Source organism: Terrapene carolina, unplaced genomic scaffold (assembly GCF_002925995.2).
Source record: "Terrapene carolina triunguis isolate 2854851 unplaced genomic scaffold, T_m_triunguis-2.0 Scaffold53, whole genome shotgun sequence".
In the NCBI taxonomy this organism is placed as follows: domain Eukaryota; kingdom Metazoa; phylum Chordata; order Testudines; family Emydidae; genus Terrapene; species Terrapene triunguis.
In genome coordinates this window covers 18,171,764-18,195,211 of record NW_020664404.1, presented here as the reverse complement: position 1 = coordinate 18,195,211, position 23,448 = coordinate 18,171,764, and the positions used below count along the sequence as shown (strand labels likewise).

Sequence of the window (23,448 nt, the reverse complement as noted above, 5' to 3'; positions counted from 1 at the left end):
TCAATGAAATTGGTGGTGATTTTTAATAACTGTTTAGTATTGTTTATTTTTACAGGAATAAACACCTTGATAAATATTATGTCCCGCCTTGGGCAAGATGATCCGACTCCTTCCAGGTAAAGAAAGCAGCTAATACTTTGCTTCCAGCATTTTAGTTATATGCTAATATGTGCTGATCAGTCTTTTTCTTGGACCTAGAAGGTTAACTAAAAATGAAAATTCAACTCTAGTTTCTTAAAAACCTTTGTAACAAAACAGCCAGATGATTTCTAACTGTTGTTAGTGTACACATACTTATTTATATGCATGTGCAAGGAAAGGAAAATCACTCCAAAAATATTGTTTCTGTTTTTTTAATAAAATCAAGTGGCTTTTTCGAAAAAGAGGAACAGCAAGAGTGGTGAATAGAAAAAGTCTTTAAAAAGGGTGTTACTCTGAGCTTGCAAAGCCACCATTTGCCAAAAACATCCTTTTGCAAAGGCACAGAAAACCAAACACCAGCTCTGTAATGCATCTAGTGAACAAGACATTTACGAGAGCCCCTAAAGAAAATCTGCTTCAGTCCACAAAACTTAAAGAATCATTAATACTTCTGTTCGGATAGCTCAAATGGTGAACAACGAAATGCTACATTTATTTTACTGCATGTGCATAGCACAAACTTTCCACTGTACTTAAAAAAATGATCAGGAACTAGATTCTGTGCTACCCTTACTCATAGTGAGTAGTATCTTACTCCATGAATAGTCCTATTGAAATCAACAAGGCTACTGATAAAGTAAGGTATCACTCAAAATGAGCATGAGTGACACAGAATTTGGCCCAATATAAATGAATATATATAATAACATAGAACAATATGTTTACTACAAAATTAATTGTTTAACTTAATAACCAATTATAATAATTATAATTACAAATATAATTAACTAAGTCACTAAGAATTCTGTGCAAATGAATTACATTTGTATTGCTTAAAATTTGCATTTAGGACATGCTTTGTAATCAGTTCTAGTTGCCCTGGTCCTGCGGGGCTAAGCAAAGCGAGTAAGAGAGACTTGGGTCATCCTACCTATTAGAGAATTAGAAAATTGGTCTGAAATCAACATGATTCAAAAAAGACAAGTGCAAAGTACTGAATTTGGGAAGGAAAACTTAAAACTTAAATCCACAGCTACAAAATGGAGAATAAATGTCTATGTGGTGGTACTGTTGAAATAGATCTGGGGGATCACAAATTTGAATACAAGTCAACAATGTGATGCAGTTGCTAAGAAGGCTAATATCACTCCGGGATGTGTTAACAGGAGTGTCATAAGTAAGACATGGGAGGTAATTGTCCCACTCTACTCAGTGCGGTCCAATTCTGGGCACTGCACATTAGGAAAGATGTGGACAAATTAGAGAGAATCCAGAGGAGAACAACAAAAATGATAAAAGGTTTAGAAAACCTGACCTATGAGGAAAAGTAAAACAAACTGGGCATGTTTAGTCGTGAGAAATGAAGACTGAGGCGGGACCAATAACAGTCTGCAAATATGTTCAAGGCTGTTAAAAAAGAAAATGATATTCAATTGTTCTCCTTGTCCACTAAAGGCAGGCCAAGGAGCAATGGGCATAATCTGCAGCAAGGGAGGTTAAGGTTAGATATTAGAAAAAAAAATCCAACTATAAGAGTAGGTAGGGTCTGGAATAGGAAGGTTGTGGGATCGCCATCATTAGAGGTTTTTAAGAACAGATTGGATAAGAACCTATCAAGGATGGTCTAGATATACTTAGTCCTGCCTCAGTGTAGGGGCTGAACTTGATGACCTCTCGAGTTCCCTTCCAACCCTCTGTTTCTGTGATTCTACCTCCATTCACAGCCATGTAGGACTCTCCCAGAGTACAGCTCTGGGTGTGGGTGGAAGAAGCAGGAACACCTGCGAACAAGTGGATGAGGTGATGCTGGAGCAATACGCTATTCAACCCTAAAAAGGTTATTGTAAATTATTCCAATCCCCATCCCGTTTTGGGGCAAGGTGAGAGCAGCAGAGGAGGAATTGTGATTCTGAGTGACGCTCCCCATGGGATGGTGCTGCTACACTCTGTCCCCAAACACAGGGCTGAGCCTAAAGATTCAATCTAGTCTCTTTAGATTGTTCTTTGAGTTCTGGTGTATTTACACTATTGTACTCCCAATTATAAAATAATATTTGCTAGAATAGGTCTAATAGCCATCAAAAATTAACTCCTTCTCCCAAAGGGAAATCACTCAGTAATTATCCTATCTCAGCTGAATGGACTGGAAAATCCATACTTCTCAGCTCTGTTTGCCATTATGCCTCTACAAAGAGAAGTTATAGTATAACTAACACTTTGCTTTTAAATAGCACTTGGTGCTTGAACCCCTACCAAAGTTCTGCTTTTTAAAAAGTTAGATGAGTGATTTAATAATTTGAGGAAGAGCAAATTGCAATAAAAACTGTCAGACACTTGAAAAGGGGCCTCTGGAAAGAAACCACCAGTATCTTAGGCCTCGATTCTGCAGACATGACCTACGAAATCAATGGGGCTACTCCACATGCTTAAAGTTAAGCATGCATAAGTTATTTGCAGCAGCTTGAGATACTGTACTGAGACTAGGTCCCTATCTTACTCAGCTGGTATTGCCTAGCTTTCTGTCCCTTACCTATTAATACATCTGTTAATGGGGGAGGGCTTGGGGAAACAAAAAGAAAAGATAGAGCACTCATAGAAGCAATAAAAAAAATGAGAGCAAGAGAGGAAAAGAGAGGGAACATAGCTCTTATTAGTTTGATAGAGTCTTTGAAGGTATCTTCTTCCATTCTAGTAAGTCCTTCTAAGAGCCTGAAGGAAATCTCAGAAAATAGGTCAGAGGACACTTGTCTTTGACATTAAAGGGACTGTGAAAAATAAAAGTACATACAGACTGCCATGTAGTTGGAGATGCACCAACAAATCCATTGTAGAGTCATCAGGTCCAGGAGGTGTTTCTGTTTTTATAGACATCTCCCCAGCAGCGCACAGAGCTAAGGTTGGTGATTTATTTTAAATCACCTGGTGTCCATGGCAAAGCACAAACAGCCTGATCTCAGCATGCCATTACACGCTGCTAGTCAGAAATTCTGCTTCCTTTCTCTCTGTTAAATGCTGATAAATAATCTATGAAGATTCAAAGACCTGTGGTAGCAGTTCTGAGTTTGATAACCCACATGTTCGTTGTTATATATCCTAGAGGAAAGGATCAAAATAGGAAAGCAGCAGGATCATTTCCCTTCCTGATCACCAACAAACTTAAACTATACTGTACAAATAACTACAATTCACTGGGGTTACTGACAATAAATTTCAAAACACTTTTGCAGGATTAACCACAATGAACGTTTAGAATTTTTGGGAGATGCTGTGGTGGAATTTTTAACTAGGTAAGTGTGGAATTTTTCTACAAAGTTCTGTATTGTGTCTTATTCATCAAATTTCATATATTTTTTCCTTAACATTCAACTGTATTACGCTTTCAAATGTGTAAGTTTTGATAGTCTGTGTATTTGCTGTCCTGTATCCTTGCAATGATTGTAAGAGCCGCACATCTGCGTATACTTCTTTTCAAGCCTCTTACAATGCTGACGCTGTGAAGAGTAAGATTACAAGATGAAAGGCTAGTGTCTCTGTCCTGTCAAATGCTATTTGAAGTTGCTCATGACTGTAGGAGATCAACTTGTCTTGGGCCAAATACTTTAGAGCTTATAACCAATTTATAAAAAGGAGAGAGATTATTTTTAAATGTGTCATTTTGTTTCCGTGCCTTCCCTTGATCTCTTCCCCTCTAATCTCGAGAGTGGTGTTTACAAGCAATATTGAATGTGTAGAATTTTTTAGGGGGATTATTCTCTAAACCTCAGTCCTTAGGGGCACAGCTTGCATCTTGTCTTTCAAGAATATATTTACATTCATGTACAAACCATTAGAAAATAATAACACAAAACAAAATTCACAGTTCATCAAAAATCACACCCCATTTTGCTAAACCGAGTCTTCTGAAAGTAGTAAATACTGGGAAATTACAAAAATACTCAAACTGGACTTTCTGAGCCTAGTGCAAGTGGCAGCTAGCTTGGTGAAAAGTGTCATTTATGACAAACAGCAATATCAGCATTCAATGTGAAAGATTTTAAATCCTTTTCCAGAGCCCTTGTCAGTCCATTTTTAAGAGGGAAGTAGTCAGTGTGCTTAAAGGGAGGCTTTTAAAAAAGCTCATGGTATTATGGATAACAAAATTGCACTTTTGTAACCATCCTCCGATACCCAACAGCTACTCTGGATTATGGGCCACGTGTCTGTCAATATCTATTTCTTTACTTTAAAAATCTGTGGCCTTTTCTAGAAGGAGAGAGGAGGCAAATTTTTTTGGTGATAGAACACAAATCCTAGTATTACTGCTTAAAAACTACTGTTTAATAGTAAACAATCCTCTGAGACTTACAAACCTGTATATTTGGATTTATATGTAAATTTCAGTGTACATTTTGGGCTTGTCTATACAATGGGGTATCACACTTTATGGGGTTGTGATTTCTAAGGAGTATTATTGTTTTGCACATTAGCGCTATGACGTAGTGCTGTTTGAAATAGTACTGTGTTAAAGTGCACTAGAGAACCTTTAGTGTGCATTAGCAGGGTCTATAGGCCAATTAATGTCCAACATGTGAGCATGCGTTAGAAATCACACTCCCATAAAGCACATTACCCCACTTTGGAGACAGATCCTTCATTTTCAGTGTTAAACCTCTGAAACGACAATGACATTTCTGAGAGATCCACACCACACTCATAAACGCTATTGCTGTAGTGCATTAAAATATGCAACTTCTAGATGTATAGTTTATTATCATTCTCTAATAAAGAAATGTTTTAGAAGGGGATCTGAAATAATCCCTCTTCCTCTCCGGCGATATATTGCATACTTGTGTCTGTGTCTGTGTTCCAGTACCCCAGAATACCCTCTCTAAAGTAATTGACAGTTTTCATTATCTATATAAACCTTTATCCTTTTTTTACATTTTTACATTTTTTTTTAATTTGACATAATTACGAGAACTCAACAACAAGTAGTTCAGATCATTCCTCCCAATATGTGATACCTTGCATTTGTCAGTATCTCAGCAATCGTATGGCCCATTCACCTAACTTTTGCCCCAGTTGAGGAAAACACTTAAGCAGTTTTTATTGTTGACTAACTTAAATAATTTCTTGTCATCTGCAATTTTTTCCATCTTGCTCTTTGCACTCTTTTCCAGATCACTGATGAATATGTGAAACATCACTGTGTGGAACCTTATGATACCTCACTGTTAACCTTTTGTTAAATTGAGGCCCAGATTTTTAAAACTGACTAGTGATTTTAGGCACCTTATGTGACAGCCTCCAGCGTACAACCTGGACGGTGAGACTGCTGTGTCCCCTTTTTAGTCTCTGTATCAGGGTACCTCTCACACTGCTCTGCTAGTGACAAGCAGCTCCTTCAAGCTTCGCTCCCACATAGCCATTAGCCTTTGAAGGCACACCCAAAGTTACTTGCAGGCTCGCACAGTCACTCGTAAACTATACACAGGGAGACACCAGCAAATCCCCCCAGCCCCAGCTTTGTACCCCAGAAATGTACCATCCTACACCGCTCAAGATCTTCTTGATCAGTGTAAGCTCATTAGTTAGCTTGCCACTCCTTCAAAGTGTAGTGGACATGCCCCAGCCTTTGTAATCTGAGTAGATTCCTCAAGCACCTTAGACAAACTGGTAAAAAACATTAAAATAAGTTTCTTAACTACAGAAAGATAGATTTTAAGTGATTATAAATGTTTGGCATAGAGGTCAGAGTTGGTTATATAAGAAATAAAAGATAAAATCACAGTCTAAATCCTAAACTTTATCAGACTAAGCAAGATTTGAATCAAGCAGTTTTTCCTCACCATACTGGATGTTCCAGGCAGAATTTAGTTCATAATTCATACTAACTAGAAAGCCTAGTTAGGACCATCCCTTCTTCCCAGTTCAAGGATGCTTCCCTTTGTCTTGCAAATGTTCTTGTTTCTAGGTGTTGAGATGAGGGAGGCGAAGTGGTGATGTCATTGCCCCTCATTTTATACTCTCTTCCAGGTGCTGGAAAGATCCTCGCTGTGTCACGGGGGTTAGACAGCCCCCATCTTGTATGTGCTCTCTCAGGAGTTTTCGAGAGGGGTCCACTGGGAGAGTCGATTCTCTTTGATGGGCCATCAACACATGACTGACTAATCCTACACAATACTGTTTAAAAACAAGTTTTTACTATAGCTGTGGTGGGGAGGGAACTGTGTCACCCATTAAAGAACATATTGAGGTGTCAGCATCCCACAGAGCAGCAGGTAACTGGTATAGACTGTAATAGCAAATGTATCAGTGTTGAGTCTATTTGAATTTTTTCCTTGCAGTGTCCATTTGTACTACCTGTTTCCAAGCCTAGAGGAAGGGGGGTTAGCTACATATCGCACTGCCATTGTTCAGAACCAGCATCTTGCTATGTTGGCCAAGGTATGTACAGGCATTTTTATCTCTTTATTGGAATTATGTAGCTATGATGTCTGGCAGTGGGTGGGTTAGTTACTGGTCTGTCCACCTATCAGTATCTTTACTATATGTTTTGGATTTGAGTTTGGTCACTAGCTCTGTCATTAGTTTTGAAGGTAAACTTTGAGGAAGTCACATTTGGAATCTGACAAGGGGAGGGAGGTATATGGAGGGGGCATTCAGGAGGAGTGACTCCTTCTGCTAATATATGGACTTCTAGGGCTTCTGTCATTAAGGCCTCCATATATTTAACCGTTTGTTGCACTGGAGCTAGTGAATGTTGGTAGTGAATGGATAATTGAAGAGCAAATTTGATAGTTGTAGAAGAACCTATAATACAGCATATGTAGCAAGAAAGCATAGAGGGAGAAAGGTGAGAAAAACCCCTTTGATTATTTCCCAGCCTGGATATTCACTGTTTAGGCTTACTGCCTTCTGGCAAAGAATAATATTAGAAGGGCTTTTTGTGATAAATAAGATCAAACTATGAAAAAATATAAGAAATTCTATGAAGTTTAGCTTTTTATTAGATTTTGTGAGTGATGTGTGTTTGGGTTTTTTAAAATTTTCTCCGTGATAGTAAGATTGGAATATGCTACAGAAACCCGATTAAATCCATTTTCATGATGGTTTGGTTGTTCAAATTTGGTTTTGTTAACAGTAAAAATCTTACTACATTTGATTTCAAAGAAACACCCTCCCTCCTGCAACAACAACAATATAGCAGGCCAAAGACTTACCAAGATTACACCAGCCAAAATTTATATTCTAAATATATTGCCTATGGTTTCAAAATTCCCTTTTTAGTCTTCTTTCTCCATAGCCAATAATTTAAAAATGTATTATCCAGTCCAGAATTATTGTCAAAGATTATGCATTTAACTTCCTGTCCTTGTTCTCTTCATTTCCTATCAGGAATGGAGGGGCAAGGAATGAACCCAGGAATTTTCTTCCAAAGGGCTTCTTTAAGTATGCAGTGAGCAAGACAGTACAGATTACAGAAAAGCCTTTCAATCAAAGCTCCATTTATAAATATGTTGTTGTTAAAGTACCACTTTAAAATGCTTTATCATTTAAAATCCTGTGTGAAACAGGTACATGTGTTCTTAAAAATATCCATGTTCTAAATATGTTATCACATTTATGGCCTCTTTTGAGAAAGTTGCTTATGTATCTTACAGCAAGTTTTATAATGTAAATATATTTTATTTATTAAATATAAATTTACCTGATTTTCTGGGGGATGCTTTGTTTCCATCATCCCTTCTCTCCCCCCGCCCCTTTGTTTAAATATCCCTCTACAACATCACACTGCTTCAATTTTCTTCAGTTCAAAGAAGATAAGTAAGATCTCTGGTAAATGTTGGTCTGTAATTATCTGGAAGGGTCATGGTTGAATAATATGAGGTGGACTCTTCTGTATTGTGGTTTGCTCTAGCCCTCTGTGGATTTCTCTGAGGATCCAATATGTGTGAATATTTCTTCTGGCTGAGCTGGCCCATCTTCTCTTATAGTCTGTATCTACACAGATACACAGCACCTGGGTTTTCCTTTTAGGAGTCTCCTTCCACCATTGCTGTAGCTCAAAGTGGGACACTTTTGATTTGCCACAGATAGGTTTGCTTTGCTTGGCTGTTGGTTTTTCCTGTAGGTTTTTCTCAAAGTCCCTATTTTATTCTAGGTATTGGTGCATCCAAATTGTTTGTTTTGGGATTCAAACTACCAATTTCTGTTGCGCTCATATTACTTTATAATCTAGTTTTAGAAAAGATATCGGCAACCTACCTTGATCAAATCTGAAATTATTAATTTATTCAAAAAAGTATTAAGCTGGAAAAATTGGAGTTGACACTAAAAGCAGAAAATAACCTTCAAGAAGCTTAAATTCAATGTAAACCACAACATTTTATTTTGATGTTGATTCTTCAGAGTAGCTTGCCTCAGTGTACAAAGTGTAGTGTAATATAAGTGATATCTTTTTTGTTGTATGGCAAATAGGTTTTATCTATTGAAAATTCAACACTGTTTTTTAAATTGAAATTCATTTCAGACCATAGATCTCTAAACTGTTTCAGTTTTCCAGCCTCACCTATTAAATGCACTCTAGGGGGACACAGTTGAAAATTAATGAGAAATTGGTCTATGGAATCTTACACCAGTTTGGGGAAAACCTATTCTAGTACACATTTTGCAAAATGCACAAATCTCTCTTCTTCAAAAATTCCTTTAATGGCTTTGTGTCAAAAAGATAACTATGTAAAAGGAAACCTAATAATTCTTATGGGCATTTCCATATCAGAATGATCATATATCACATAATACATGGGACACAGTACCTGTATCTATAGGCAAGCAGTCCTATAGATTAGCAAACAGACTGATGTGAATAGGGTACATTTGGAAAAAAAGAAAAAAAAAAGAAAGCCATGTGGCCCTGTGGATTAACTGTTCCACAGACAAGAGGCATTTGCTACTGCCACGTGTTGCTGCGGTAGGCCTGCTTCAGGCAGGAGATGGATTTTTATTGGATTCTGGCCACCGATGTTACTTCTCTCTAACTTTATTCCTCTTCCCTTTGGTGAAATCTTTCTCCCCATCTTTAATTCCCCTACTTCTTCAGGGAAAAACATTGATATTATACTACTGTGGCATCATTCAACCATGAGACAGGATTAGGTTCATTCTTACCTCTTTTCCCCCACCAAACTCATCCACAGAGGTCAGTACTACCATTGCTCCCTATGGCTTTCTTTCCGCCCTTGGTTTTACTATTTTTCTTCACCCTGGATAGTTATGTCAGGAGTTCAATATCAAACTCTAATTGTTTACATAGTAAGCTACAATAGAGTAGTCTAGTTTTATATTTGAGGACTAATTATACACCATTGTTAGCTGGAGGACTGCTTTTCAATTTTCTCAAAGCGAGTTGTTCCACAATAACATATATGAACTAATAAGGCCCCGAAATGCTGTACGATTGACAACCTGAATGCTTGTATTTTTATAGTACAAATGGTCAACAGTTTCGACTGTCCTTTTCACATATTGTGTTGGTATTTGTAGAAGTTGGAACTGGATCGGTTTATGCTTTATGCTCATGGACCTGACCTTTGTAGGGAATCGGATCTACGTCATGCGATGGCCAACTGTTTTGAAGCTTTAATAGGTAAAGTATGTGCACTCTGTATGTATGTATGTATGTGTGCATGTTACATATATTGTCCATAATATTATTTTGTATGCAGTAGAACTATGAAAAACATTGGTTTGTAACCTTCTTAATGAAATATTGACGTTTTTTGACTTACATATATAGTCCTGGAGCCTTACAACTCCACCTCTTCTTAGAAGGGACCAGGGCACAGGCAGTCTTGCCTAGCGGTCGCAGCTGGGCAGAGGTCTGCACACCAGGGACAGTAGTCACTGATAAGGAGTTGGAGGAAACGCAAGAGCTGGATTGTAAGGAAGAGTGAGACCGGGGTCGGAGACTGGAGATCAGAGGGAGTAGCAGGCTGGACTCAGGAGGCAAGAGTCAGGGTCAGAGACAGGCTGGAGTCAGAGACTGGAGATCAAGGAAAGTCTAGCACTGCAGCAGGCTGAAGTCTGTGTGATTGCCCAGGCAACCTCTGGGGTTAAATAGGGCAGTTGTCCAGTCAGAGGGTCGTCACTCTGTCTCTTGGGCAGTACTTCTTGCGGTGCCTACTCTCCACAGTGCTCCCTTGCTGTGCCTTAGCATGGCCTCCCAGCAGCTGTCCCAAGCTCTGCAGACCCAGGTTCTAGTCCTCAGATCCTTTAACTTATGCATGATACACACTTCAGTACTGAATGCCATATGAATTCCACTGAGTATCATTGGCTTCTGTAAAGAGACAGGCAGGTGGAAGTTCAGGGCTTCAAAATGAAGTTGCATGTACCTACAATCTGTGGAGTCTCTCACAATGAAGTAAAAATGTTCATAGAATAATTTAACTGTAAAAGGAACAAGGAACAGACTCTCTGTTGCTTTTTACAGATCCAGACTAACACGGCTACCCCTCTGATACTGTAAAAGGAAGTTTACTATAACTGCACTTTTGCTTCCTCCCCTACTCTCCAGTGAGCATGTCTCTCTAGACTGTTCCTAATCCTGAGTATTTACCTGTGCTGACTGCTATCCAGATTTTGCAGACAGTTTGAACCAAGTCATACACATTTTCCCTTGCCTGCTAATTTGCGAGACGTGGATAAACCAGCACAGAGATCTGCCAAGACAATTTTAGGGTTTTGTTGGTTGGTTGGTTTTTTGTTTTTTTTCTTCAAAGACAAACCTTGAGAATTCAGCCAGGCCAGTATAGGAAGGTATAGCATGCTACCAGAGCTCTTCCAACTGAAAGAGGGACCAGCATCAAATCAGCTGGAGGGCACTAAAATCTTGTTCGATGACTGACTGCACTGGGTAACAAGTATCAGTGAGGAGAGATAACACCAGTGTCGTCTGCTGTTATCAACTAAAGCACAGAAAACAAGTTGGCAGGCAAATGAAAATTGGTGTGCATTGCATCCCAAGTTATAGGAAAATTTTACTGTTTTTTTTTTTTAAATAAATCATCTTTATTTCTGGACAGAACAAACACAATATTAATATAAATACATTTTTGTATATATATATGATATATATGTGTGTGTGTATGTATGTGTGTGTGTATATATATATATATAAAGTCCGAGCGGCTTTTTTTTTTTTGCTTCAGCAAAAATGGTAGAGCCGGCGCGGCGGGGGGGGTGTGCTCAAAATTTTTTTTACTGATTGTGAGTGCATATCGCGCACCCTATCAAATAAAATTCAACAGTTCAAATTTATACACTACAATCGAAAATTCAAATGTATGAAGTACAATAATAAAGTTTAATTTATCTATAAAAGGTGCTAACTGCACAAAAGACATGGAAAACATAAAAATAAAATGAACAAGCAGTGAAGTAAAATAAAATTTATTGATGAACTCCACAGTAATCATTTCATACAGTAATTGGGGACATTACAGAAATGGGTTATGCTACCCACAGTGCTGTGTTGCTAAGATTTGAGAGGGAGTTGTCATATTATGAGATTAGTATCCATGTCCCTTTTGGTCTCACCAAAGGAATTTACCCAAATTAGACTTTAATCTGGCAGTTATTTTTGTATCTTCTAGTATAAATTAATGCTTTATGGGAAGCAACTTTACTTAAGTCCCTTTACTGTGCAAGTCCTGCAGGTGTGGGATTTGGATCCTCTTTATGCAGTAATAACCTTTTTTCTACAAAATAGACTGTAGACGGGTATTAAAAAATAAAATAAACTAAAAACAGTATCTGCCCCCATGTCCCCACACACACTTTCTTGTGGCTGTTGGATAACACTGTATTTAAGAGACTCTTACATTGATTTCCAGTCAGAAGCCATACTAATACTATTTTGATGAAAATACATGGTGGTTGTTTGGCCAACAGAATCCTCCCTTCACTCTTCAATTTAATCTTGCTGGCACTGACTGTCGTTTTTTGTAGGTGTTCTCAATGTACCAATTGTTGTCTTCCTGGTATCATAACCCAGTGGTCTGGAAAGTGGGGTGCGCAAGAGGATCCTTGGGGGTGCGCGGCAGGAGGAGTGTCGTTTGTTTGTTTGTTTGTTTTTTGCTTCGGCAGTTCGGGTGGGAGTCCGAGCGGCTTTTTTTTTTTTTTTTGCTTCGGCAAAAATGGTAGAGCCGACGCGGCAGGGGGTGCGTGCTCAAAAATTTTTTACTGATAGGGTGCGCGATCAAAAAAGTTTAGAGATCACTGTCATAGCGGGTCAGTGTTGGGAATGATCCCAGTGAAGGAGGCTCTTATGTGAAATAGAATAAAATAAAGAAAGTAAACACTTTGAGGCTCTGTCTATGTTAGAAAAATGTACCCTGGTATAACTACGAGTGTAGTTACGCTGACTCAACCTGTAATATACACATGCTTCATAGGTGTAAATGTAATGACATCCTGCAGGGGTCATATGCAGGGACTGGACCTGCATCTTCTGGATCTAAAAGCATGAGTCTTTACTGTTTGATCTAAAAGGATACCAGGTGGCTCAGGAGGCATAGCAGACACATCAGCCTTTTTATTGGTCTAGCAGCTGGGGAGGCGGGGAAAGAGCCACAATTGGCTAACATGGGTTACAGAAAGCAAGCTTGACATTGGTGCAGTTTACTCCAGTAGATTAAGGCTTGATTTATACAGTTTTTGTACCAGTTGAACTATTTTGGTTAAGGGGATGATTTTGTTTTTTCTAAAATAGCTATACTACTACAACCCTTATAGTTTTACCCATATAAAGGAGTGTTATATTGGTATAACTTATTTCCCTTCCTGTATGGGAGAAGCTATACCAGTGTTAAAGCAACTTTATACAGATATAACCGCATCCACACTAGAAGGGTTGTACTGTTTTGACCATATTGGTATGGTTAAAGTGATATAGCTTTCTAGCATAAACAGTCACCAGGTAAAAGCCCTACTCTATATCAGTGCAGCATGTCTCCCTAAGGGGTTTTCCCTGGTGTAACCACATTGAGTTAGTTACACCAGTGCAAATGTAGGGATTTGACAAATTTAGGTATCGGTGTAGTTACACATGCAAATATCCCTGGTGCATGCAGGACTTAAGTACTGGAGGAACAAGAGATTTATGCTGAACTGTGTCAAGTTAAACTAAATTTCAACTGTTTTTGGAATGGGGGGGAAAATGTATTGGGTGTTGTTTCAGCCCTGTCAGTTCAGCTTTTTATGCATTACACGGGCTCCTAATGCATTTCTTCCTGCCTTGAAAGATATATTGTAGCTTGCTTAGATGGTAACCGCTATATGGGTTCTGCCTTGGGCCATATGGCATTTCATTTGATCAAGTTGTTCTTTTAACTCTGCTTGGCTTTTCATGAGTGCTTTGATCTTTAATTTAAAAATAAAAAAGAAACAGAAGAATGAGTCCTAGACTTGTATCTTGTGCTTAGTTCACACATTTCAGCCCACTAGGAGATTATTATTGTTGTTGTTGATTGCTAAGAAAACAGACCTACTCTTTGGCCACCAGTGCAGCAAGCTGGACATGCAGTAAGTTTTTGTTAGACCCATATCTAAAAATTGGGATGCTGTGGGGAGGCAATTAAAATAATATGTATTAGGGCCTGGGGCTCCTCCCTTAAGGAAATTTAAAATACCAAGTGCATTTTACAAAATTTTAAAACAAAAAAATGATCGCCAAAATATAAATAGCAGTCTGGTATCTACTTGGAATTTTATACTAGCATAATTTGCCTCTGGCCAGCTGTTCTACAAACACTACAAACCATTGTTCTAAAGACTAGTGACCCATTAGAGCATCAGTATTTAAAAAACTGAAAAGTCAGGGAAAATATCTGCTCCCCATATGTTGGAATATTGACTCCCTGGTTCCACCTTCTCCCCACAACCAGCTCTCTTAAGTCCCTTTCTCCTACACAGGTGTGTCTTCTATGACTGGTTTTAGGATTTCAAAGGCTTCCTTGTAAAGAGGCATGGAACAAAGTGTCAGTAGTTTAAAAATGAAAAATGCCTGCATAAACATATGTAAAAACATGTAACCAGCTGGCATCAATATTGCAAAATCCACAGAAAAAGGCCACTTAGAAGCTAGTGGAGATTGCTGTTTATCTATTTACATATTGTGTGTGTATATATTTATATGTAATATATTTATTGTAGGCGAGGCCTTAAGATTACCCGACACTTCCCATTATAAGACCTTGTTTTCAGTTGTTTATAAACTGTACCAAATTAACTGTTTGGGCTGACATTTTCCATGCTGGATGTCTGCCTCAGGCTGATTTTTTGGGGGAAATTTCATCCAAAACTGTTAGGCTGGTTCTGAAAACAGTGCTTAGGAAAATACATTATTTTGCCCATATTAAAAAAATTTGCTGACCTTTTCTTTGAACAGCTCTAGTTCCTCCATACTTTGGAAAAGGGACTAAAAATTTGCCAGGGGGTTCCTTTTGTGTCAGGGATATGCCTTTGTGATCGCTGTGATGCTGGTTGACCATGTCATGCTAGAGTTTATTCAGGTCAGTTCACTTGTATAGATCAAAATAATGGTTAGATATATAAGGCCTGGTCTACACTACGACTTTAATTCGGATTTAGCTGCGTTAATCCGAATTAATCCTTAACCCGTCCACACAACGGAGCCAGTTACTTCGAATTAAAAGGCGCTTAAAATCGATTTCTGTACTCCACCCCGACGAGCGGAGTAGCACCAAAATCGATTTTGTAAATTCGAATTAGGGGTAGTGTGGCCGCACACCACCGAATTAATGTGGTTAAAATTAATGGGGTAGTGTGGCCGCACACCACCGAATTAATGTGGTTAAAAACCGAATTAATGTGCTTAGTGTGGCCGCGCACAATCGAATTTATACAATCTGTTTCCCAAATTCGAATTATCTAAATTCGAATTAATCTCGTAGTGTAGACGTACCCTAAGTGTGTACTCAGATGTTTAAACTTAATGAAAACTAGTGGACTGTTACCAGTATTGTTTTCACTCATCTATTCCTGTCATCATGTAATAGCAAACATTTACATGGTAAATACTTGTGTAACTATCAAAGAAATCTTGTGTAATGCTAATGAAGGACCTAAGGACTTTAACAGAAAATAATTTCACAGCAAGGGGCCATTATCTATATGGTCGGAAGTCAAAAGTCCAAGTGCCTTCCTCACTCAAAGGAAAAGCCCATGTGGGGAAAGACACTGTCAGCTGGCTTTCTGTGTGAAGGAGCTATAAATATGGATTAAAGAAACGATCCATCATCTCTGGACTGTTTGGATTCTAATAGGGCAGTATATCTGAATGAGAAGACAGAGATCCCTAGAGTTATTCTGGGTAGCCCTGAAGGACTTTTGGGAAACTGGCAGTTTATTACATCACTGCCACCATTTGGAGTTATAAACTGTGATTTACCTGTTGTTATATTTTACCTGCTTTAACCTCTCAATAACTCTTTTTTTTCCCTTAGCTAATAAACCATTAGTTAGTTTACTATAGAATTGGCTGCCAGCATTGTCTTTGGTGTAAGATCTAGAGTACCAACTGATCTGGGGTGAATGACGGGTTTCAACCTAATGTGCTGTGATTTTAGGTTTAAATAACCTTTTATCACAAAGTTTTTCTGGGTGGCAAGATAGACTGGAGAGTCTAAGGGGTCTGTCTATGACTCCATGGTAAGACTGGTATAGTGATCCAGGAATTCACATTTGTTGCTGGCTTTGTGAAATCTAATTATAGAACACACCACCAGTTTGGGCTGTCTGCCCTTGTTTTCTGACATTCTACCCTGAGATAGGCACTCTCAGTTGTGAGTCACTCTAGACAGCATGACAGTTCCTGTGGGAAATTGGCCCATATTTGACCAAGTTATAAGGCTTTGAAAAAATCACAGTTCACACATGCTCAGTAGAGACGTCTTTCATTTTAGCAGCTAAAAACTCCAAAGATTCCGCCCTTATTGAGCATATGCAAGCCTCTCACAGCTCCTAGTGCTGACTGGACTGTGCATGCACCATCACCCCAGAGCAACTGAGCATGCTCCATCCCCTTACAGCTCATATGCATGACCAGACTGCATGTATGTCATCCTCACAGAGCACTTGAGCATGATCCCCCCAGCCCTGGAGCAAAGCTGGGCTTTCCCTGTAATGGCTCTTCCCAGTGGCTGTGATCTGGGGTGGGGCTGGGCACTGAAACTGAGAGCAGGGAGTCTGTTTGTGAATTATATTGCTCCTGGTTGTATCTTGGCGGTGGTCTTTGTCAGATGTTGGCGGTATGTGAGGCTATGATTCAGAATCACACTAAGATATTTTAGTGCCTGAGTTTAGTGTTCTAGAAGGTAACATTCAAGTTGGTTGCTCAGGTGGAAAAAGGACATAGCTGTTTTTCCAAGGGTTTGGTCTGAGTCGCCATAACCTATAGCCCTCCTCCAGCTTTTTCACATCTGGGAGGATGCGTTCCGCATGGGTGGAAGTGCTCGCTTGGATGCAATCACAAGGTCATCCACATATCCAAAGTTCCATGGCTGGGTGTGACATAACAGGGTACAAGCCAGACCAATGAGTAGCTGTGTCACCTCTGCCTTGTAACCTGGGTTGCCCTTTACAAAGCCTTGTTGCTACCAGGACTGCTCACAAATAACCTCCAGCATGTCAGTCACTCCCAACTATGTCTGTGCGTGCTGCAGCCAGCCAGCCGTACCTTAAAGATTACCACAGGTTGACCCCAACACACGCCTAGTCTTCGATTCCCCCCCCCCCCCCAGAAATGTATGTCCTGTACTGCCCAGCCCTCTCCTAGATAGTACAAATATAGTAAGTCCATTATTCCTTTAAGGGAATAACATGCACACAATTTATTACCCCCAGTGGAGTTACCCAGACACTTCAACTTGAATGTACTGGATTAGATAAAACAATAAAAAAAAAAAGTTTTATTAACCACAAAGAGAGATTTTAAGTGAATACAAGTAATGAGGCATCAAAGTCAGAAATGGTTACAAGAAAATAAAGATAAAACGTTTACTGGTGCCTAACTTAATCTACATTAGATTCAAAGAAAAGTTTTCTCACCACATGCTTCCAGCAGTCTTACTGACCAAACTGTTTAGGTCAGGGCCCCTCCCCCAGAGTGCAGCAGCTGCTTCCTTTGTCTTTTCAAGTGCAGTGAATACAATGGGCAGAGGGAGAGAGAGAGAGAGTGGTGTCTTGCGGTGTCTGCCCCTTCTTTTTATAGTCCTGTCTCCTCTTTGAGAAGCATTTCCAGCTGGGAGCAAGGCAACAGGCAGTCTGTGTGGAAGGGAACGCCATGCTGTTTTTTTGCTAAGATGTGGATTTTTTTGCCCCTGCCCCCTGTCCTGCCAAAGAATGGCCATTTAGCAGGTAATGGTCTATCAGCCTTGTTTACACCTGGCTGAGACGTCAGCTTGCCCTTTGTCTCTTAGGAACTGGTTTGGCTACTCCCCAGACTTGTCTGGAAAATCTATTTTTAGTCATTATCTCAGCTTATGTTTATAACTTCTCATATAACGCTACTACATGCACTTTGCCCTGATATTACTGATCAGCAAATTATGAGATTTTAAATGATACCTCACAAGGCATATCCTGTACAAACATTATTACAATAGTGTGTACAGTGTGAACACGGGTATATTCTGTCACACTGTGTCGAAGGCATTTCGCTGATATAAATATTAAAGAGTGATAGTGCCAAGACGTATCCTTTAGGGAGGCATTTCTCAAACTGGGGTCCCAGGGAGTCCGTGGGCCACGCTGATCAACCCCTCCCCCTCCCTCAACTCCTCCCCCCTCCTCCCAGCACCTCCTGCATGGAAAAGTCCAGAGGTGCAGTTGGGCTAAGGCAGGCTTCCTACCTGCCCTGGCCCCGCACCACTCCCAGAAGTGTCCAGCATGTCCCTGGGAGGGGTATGGGGGTCTCCGTGCACTGCCCAGGCCCCAAGCACTGACTCCACAGCTCCCATTGGCCAGGAACTGCAGCCAATGGGAGCTTCAGGGGCAGTACCTGTGGGCAGGGGCAGCGTGCGGATACCCCCCGACCCTCCTGCCTAGGAACCGCTGCCAGAGGGATGTGCAGGTCACTTTCGGGGGCTGCCCAAGGTAAGTGGCGGGCCAGAGCCGACATCCCTCCCATGCCCCAGCCCAGAGCCCACACCCAAACTCCCTCCCAGAGCCCATATCCCCTCCCACATCCAACCTCCCTCCAAGAGCCTGCACCCCCTCCTGCACCCAAACTCCAGCCCGGAGCCCGCACCCCGCTCCCCCTTCTGCCCCAAAACTCCCTGCCTGACCCAGCCTGGTAAAAGTTAGTGGGGATGGGGGAGAGCCAGCGACGGAGGGGATATGGAGTGAGCAGGGGCGGGGTCTCGGAGAAGGGGCGAGGCAGAGGCAGGGCCTCGGTGAAGGGGGTAGGGCAAGGGCTGAGGTGGCTTAAGCTTCCCCGGCATTGAAGCACGATCCTAGCGCTGAATTGTCTGCCCTGAATATGATATTGGACTATGAACTAAATTCTAAAAGAACTCTTTGCAACTACAAAGCTCACCATCTCTATGTTTCTGAACCTCAAGAATTGAACTCATGTCTGTATATATATTGATCTTTTAACAATCTCTCTTTTCTTTTTTAATAAATTTTAGTTTAGTTAATATAAAATTGGCTATAAGCGTGTATTTGGGTAAGATCTGGAATATTCAATAACCTGGGAGGTAATGTGTCTGATCCTTTGGGATTGCTAGAACCTTTTCTTTTATATGATGAAATGAGATTTTCAGAAATCTTCATCATATTTGACTTAGGTACTTGGATGGAAGCCTGAGGCTGGGTTACTTTAAGGGAACTGTGTTGTTTGGACTTCAGAATAACCAGTGAGGTAATAAAGAAGCTCTTTTGTGCTGTCTTGGTAAATATAAAATATTAAAATATCCACAAGCTTTGGGGATTGACTGCCCCATTTGTTGCAGTTCACCCTAATTGGGTAACCACAGCTGGCTTCCACTGGGACACTGGTCACAATGTTATTAATGTTGGCAAAAATGTATAAGGAAAAGCTTTTCTGTGTAACTTTGGCTGTGTGCTATACCCTATACCAAGGGTGGGCAAACTTTTTGGCCGAGGGCCACATCGGGGTTGCGCAACTGTATGGAGGGCCGGGTAGGGAAGGCTGTGCCTCCCCAAACAGCCTGGCCCCCGCCCCCTATCTGCCCCCTCCCACTTCCCACCCTGACTGCCCCCCTCAAAACCCCCAACCCATCCAACCCCCCCTGTTCCTTGTCCCCTAACCACCCCCTATCCACACGCCCGCCCCCTGACAGCCCCCCCGGGACTCCCACCCCCTATCCAACCGCCCTCTGCTCCTCGTCCCCAACCACCCCCTCCCCGAACCCCCTGTCCCTAATTGCCCCCTGGGATCCCACCCCCTTATCCAACCTCCCCTTCTCCCTGTCCCCTCACTGCCCTCCCGACCCCTATCCACATCTCTGCCCCCTGACAGGCCCCCCAGGACTCCCACTCCCAATCCTCCCTGTTCCCCATCCCCTGACCGCCCCCCCCCAAAACCTTCACCTCATCCAACTGCCCCCTCCTCCCTGGCTGCACCCCAGGATCCCCTGCTCCCTTACTCAACCCCCCCGCTCCCCGCCCCCTTACCAGCAGCAGGAGCTCGCAGCCGCGACACCCGGTCAGAGCCAGCTGCGCTCCCCACGCTGCCCAGCGGGAGTGGCGGGCCAGAGTGTGGCCCACGTGGCAGCATGGCTGCTGGGGAGGGGCCAGGGACTAGGCTCCCCGGCCGGGAGCTCAGGGGCCGCGGAGGACGGTCCCGTGGGCCAGATATGGCCCACGGGCCGTAGTTTGCCCATGTCTGCCCTATACCCATCCCCTATGTTTGAGTCTGGTCAACTCAGCTTAGCTTTGCTGTACACCAAATAAAGGAACCTAGGTGATGAAACTAGAGTCAAACTGAGTTCTTGGGGCACTGAGTGGAAGAGGTCTCAGAGGAACCTCAGCACCAACTACCTGACTTCACCATGCTACGTAAGATATGGATCACAGCCAACCACATCAGAACCTCACTTGGTATTGAAGCTACCTACTAAACAGATGGAAAGTGAAGGACAGCCTGATATGTGAATATGGAGAAGGCATCCAAACCATGGAACGTCTAGTGAACCACTGCCCTCTAAGATCATTCTCCGGGGGCACAGCCTTGATTCATTCCATGTCGTTGGAAGCCATAGAGTGGATGACAGTCCTGGACATCCACCTTTAATGTTGCTTTGCAGGTTGCCATATGTGATGGGGCACTCACCTGTGGTCAATGCCTCCTGCCAGCTAGGTGTAATCCTGCACTTTTTCTCTGCTCCTGGCACCCCGTCAGCTGCTGACCTCACTAGACAGGACTTCAGTGGCTCAGCCCTCCAGCCAAGCCACACATGATGCACGAATGAAACCCTTCTGGGGTAACAAAGGTCCAACAAGGATTATTGCTGTGCCTTTGTTAGTGTTTACAGCCCTGTCTCTGGTTTCAGTTGTGAGCCCCTTCTGGGCTAACTTTAAGTCCTTCCTTGGCCTGTTATAGAGCAGCGTCCCTAGGACTTTTCCCCTGGAGACTCTTTGTCTTCACCAGTTCCATTGCCCCACCTCTTCAGCCAGGTCATCACTCAAGTTCAGTCCCCTTGCAGACGGGGAACCAAGAGTTTATAAGACAGTCTGTCTGGCCATACCAGGGTCTTCAGCCCCATTCCAGCCCTTTGCTTTTGGCTTCTAATCATGCCTTATCCTCTTCTTGGGGCTTAGGACAGTGGTTGGTACGGGGACCTGGGCCCACCCACTACTCCGGGTCCCAGCCAGATACGCTATGGACAGCAATCTCACACTGCTCCCTTTAACTCCTTCAGTTAGCTGCTACTGTTTTTCTTGGGCATTTTCCCACTAGATCTCTTTCCTTTCACCCATTACCTTCGGGTTACAGTTCTCACGTCTACTCTCTCCTTGCAGAAAGCAAAATGCAGCCAGAACTCAACATCTGGTTATCTCTCAGACCTGTAGCCAAAGCAGAGCACCCTTCTTTGCTGCTCAGGTCACAGCCAGGAACTGACCTGCTAAGCCCCTGCAGCTCCTTTTAACTAACCCACCTGGCCTCTGATTGGCTGCGTCTTATGAGGCCTCTCTAGGAAGGCCTGGAGGACCCATGTTTGCTGTTTTTTTCTCCATGGGCTGGGTGTAGCAGGGCCATGGGTCTCAACAGGAGGCCTTGAAGAGACCGGTACACCTGTTACACCATACAGTATAAGAAAGATTCCCCCAGGCTCCCAAATCAAAAGGTTTGTTTCCATCTAAAACCACTAAAGGACCCAAAATATATCAGTTAAACTTCATTCCTATATAAAATTGCTAGAAGGTCCTAGCAATACCAGTGTTCAGAACTATAATATAAGCAATTTAAAAAAAATAGCAGTATTCAACACACTATTAAACCTAACTCCAAATAAAAAACAAACCCCTACACTGATGCCAGTTTGGGAAAACAAATATTAATGGGGGGGGGGGGGGGGGGTATTGATCGGTTTGGAATGTTGAGAGTAGTTCTGGTCAAGATTCACGCAGGATATGGGAATGCCAAAGGGACAAAATAAATTCCCTCGCTGCTGTAAGTTATTTCTTGGTTATAAATGTCCACATATCAATGTATGAGAGAATTGTAAGTAGCTGGTTACTTGAAAACACCTATAAAAACGGGATTACTTCTAGCCGAATGCTATTAAAGTTCATTGTTCTGGCATATCACTTTGTATCATTGATGTAACTTGTTAGGATTCTAAGAATTTTTTTCTCCTTGTTTTACACTGTTGATTTGATACTCTTTACATTTCGCAGAAAAATTCATTTTGCATTTTAATTACAAAGGGGGAGAGAGAGAAACTTGTGGTTTCCACAACAGCTGTTACCAAAATTGCTGTTTCCTTTTTTTTGGGGGGGGGGGGGGGGGGGGGGATGGGAGGGAGGAAGGGGAGGATTTGTAGTCTCTATTTTGTACTTTTCTGAATACTAGTGCATTTTTACCCTATTGTATATTGTTCCTTCCATATAGGAGCTGTTTACCTGGAGGGAAGCCTAGAGGAAGCCAAACACTTATTTGGACGTTTGCTCTTTAATGACATGGTATTTGTTTTCCTGTTGGCTGAGTTACTTTAAAAAAAACCATTTTATTCATTTACATGTTAATTTTGTCAGTTTAATTAAAACCACCATTTTTTTTTATATTTGGTGGTTGGGGTAGGATATACTACATCTGTTTTTTTTAGTTCAAAGGTAATGAAAACAGCATTTTATAATACTGAGCTGTACTGGTCCTGTTGGAAACAGAGTAACATTAATTTGATTCTGTTTGCTCATTGGCTTACATGAAGAAGAGCAAATAGTGCATGAATCTTGTAGAACACAATTTCAGCAGTTATTACAAATGGTAGAAGTCTGTGTTATGGATTTAAAGGTTCTAACTTAGCTGCTGATCTTTGTGGGGGTCAGTATAGTTCTAAATGATAGAATTTCGGGGGAGGGGGGTTAATTAGGAAATTACATTTTAAAAACTATATTAAAAGTACATTGTTTGAAATTCAGAGGGAGCCCTTAATTCTGGCATTTCCTAACTTTTGAGTGCTTGACCTTGCAACTTTAACATTCTTTTAATCTAGGGTTTGTTTGTTTTTATGTAAAGAGTAAATAAAATAGGGAATATATGATTATGTAAAATAAAGATTTTAACAGCATAAGTACGAGATGGTCTTTTTATCCATGAGTGGTGCAGACCTCATGCAACTCATAGGAAATGAATTCTGATAAAACTTTTAAACCACATCGTACCATCATGTATTCAGTATATGCCATGTATGTAACACAAACATTGTTTTAGAGGCATTAAAATGTATTGAGACTATTTTTTGTAGCCCTCCAGGTGTTAAAGCTAGGTGTTTCAATCACCATCAGTCCAACTACACAGTTAAAGTCTGTTCCAAATTGGCTATGTAGAAGGCCAGTGAGGATTGATATTTGCTGATTTTTTTTCCCACTTATATGTTTTTAAGATGTTTTATTCAGCACCATGGATGTGTGCACATCACTAGCCTATGTAACCACACATTCTCATTACCCCCTACCCTCTTCCTCCTGCTCATTGTTTGGCGCACAGACTTGTGCCTTTTGTACAACTGGCTTGTAAGCCTTTTGGAGTAGGGACTGGGCATCTTACACATT

The 23,448-nt window shown here is 41.3% G+C and overlaps 1 protein-coding gene across 2 annotated transcripts in view; it reads left to right on the top strand.

The window, feature by feature from the left end:
- Positions 1-23,448, top strand: part of DROSHA (drosha ribonuclease III) — a 106,156-nt gene that overhangs the window by 59,207 nt on the left and 23,501 nt on the right. For both annotated transcript variants that reach the window (XM_024203775.3, XM_024203783.3), the window contains exons 19-23: positions 56-116; positions 3,369-3,428; positions 6,468-6,567; positions 9,667-9,769; positions 22,286-22,356. In XM_024203775.3, the coding sequence (XP_024059543.2) occupies positions 56-116; positions 3,369-3,428; positions 6,468-6,567; positions 9,667-9,769; positions 22,286-22,356 (395 nt within the window). The remainder of the gene's footprint in view (positions 1-55; positions 117-3,368; positions 3,429-6,467; positions 6,568-9,666; positions 9,770-22,285; positions 22,357-23,448) is intronic.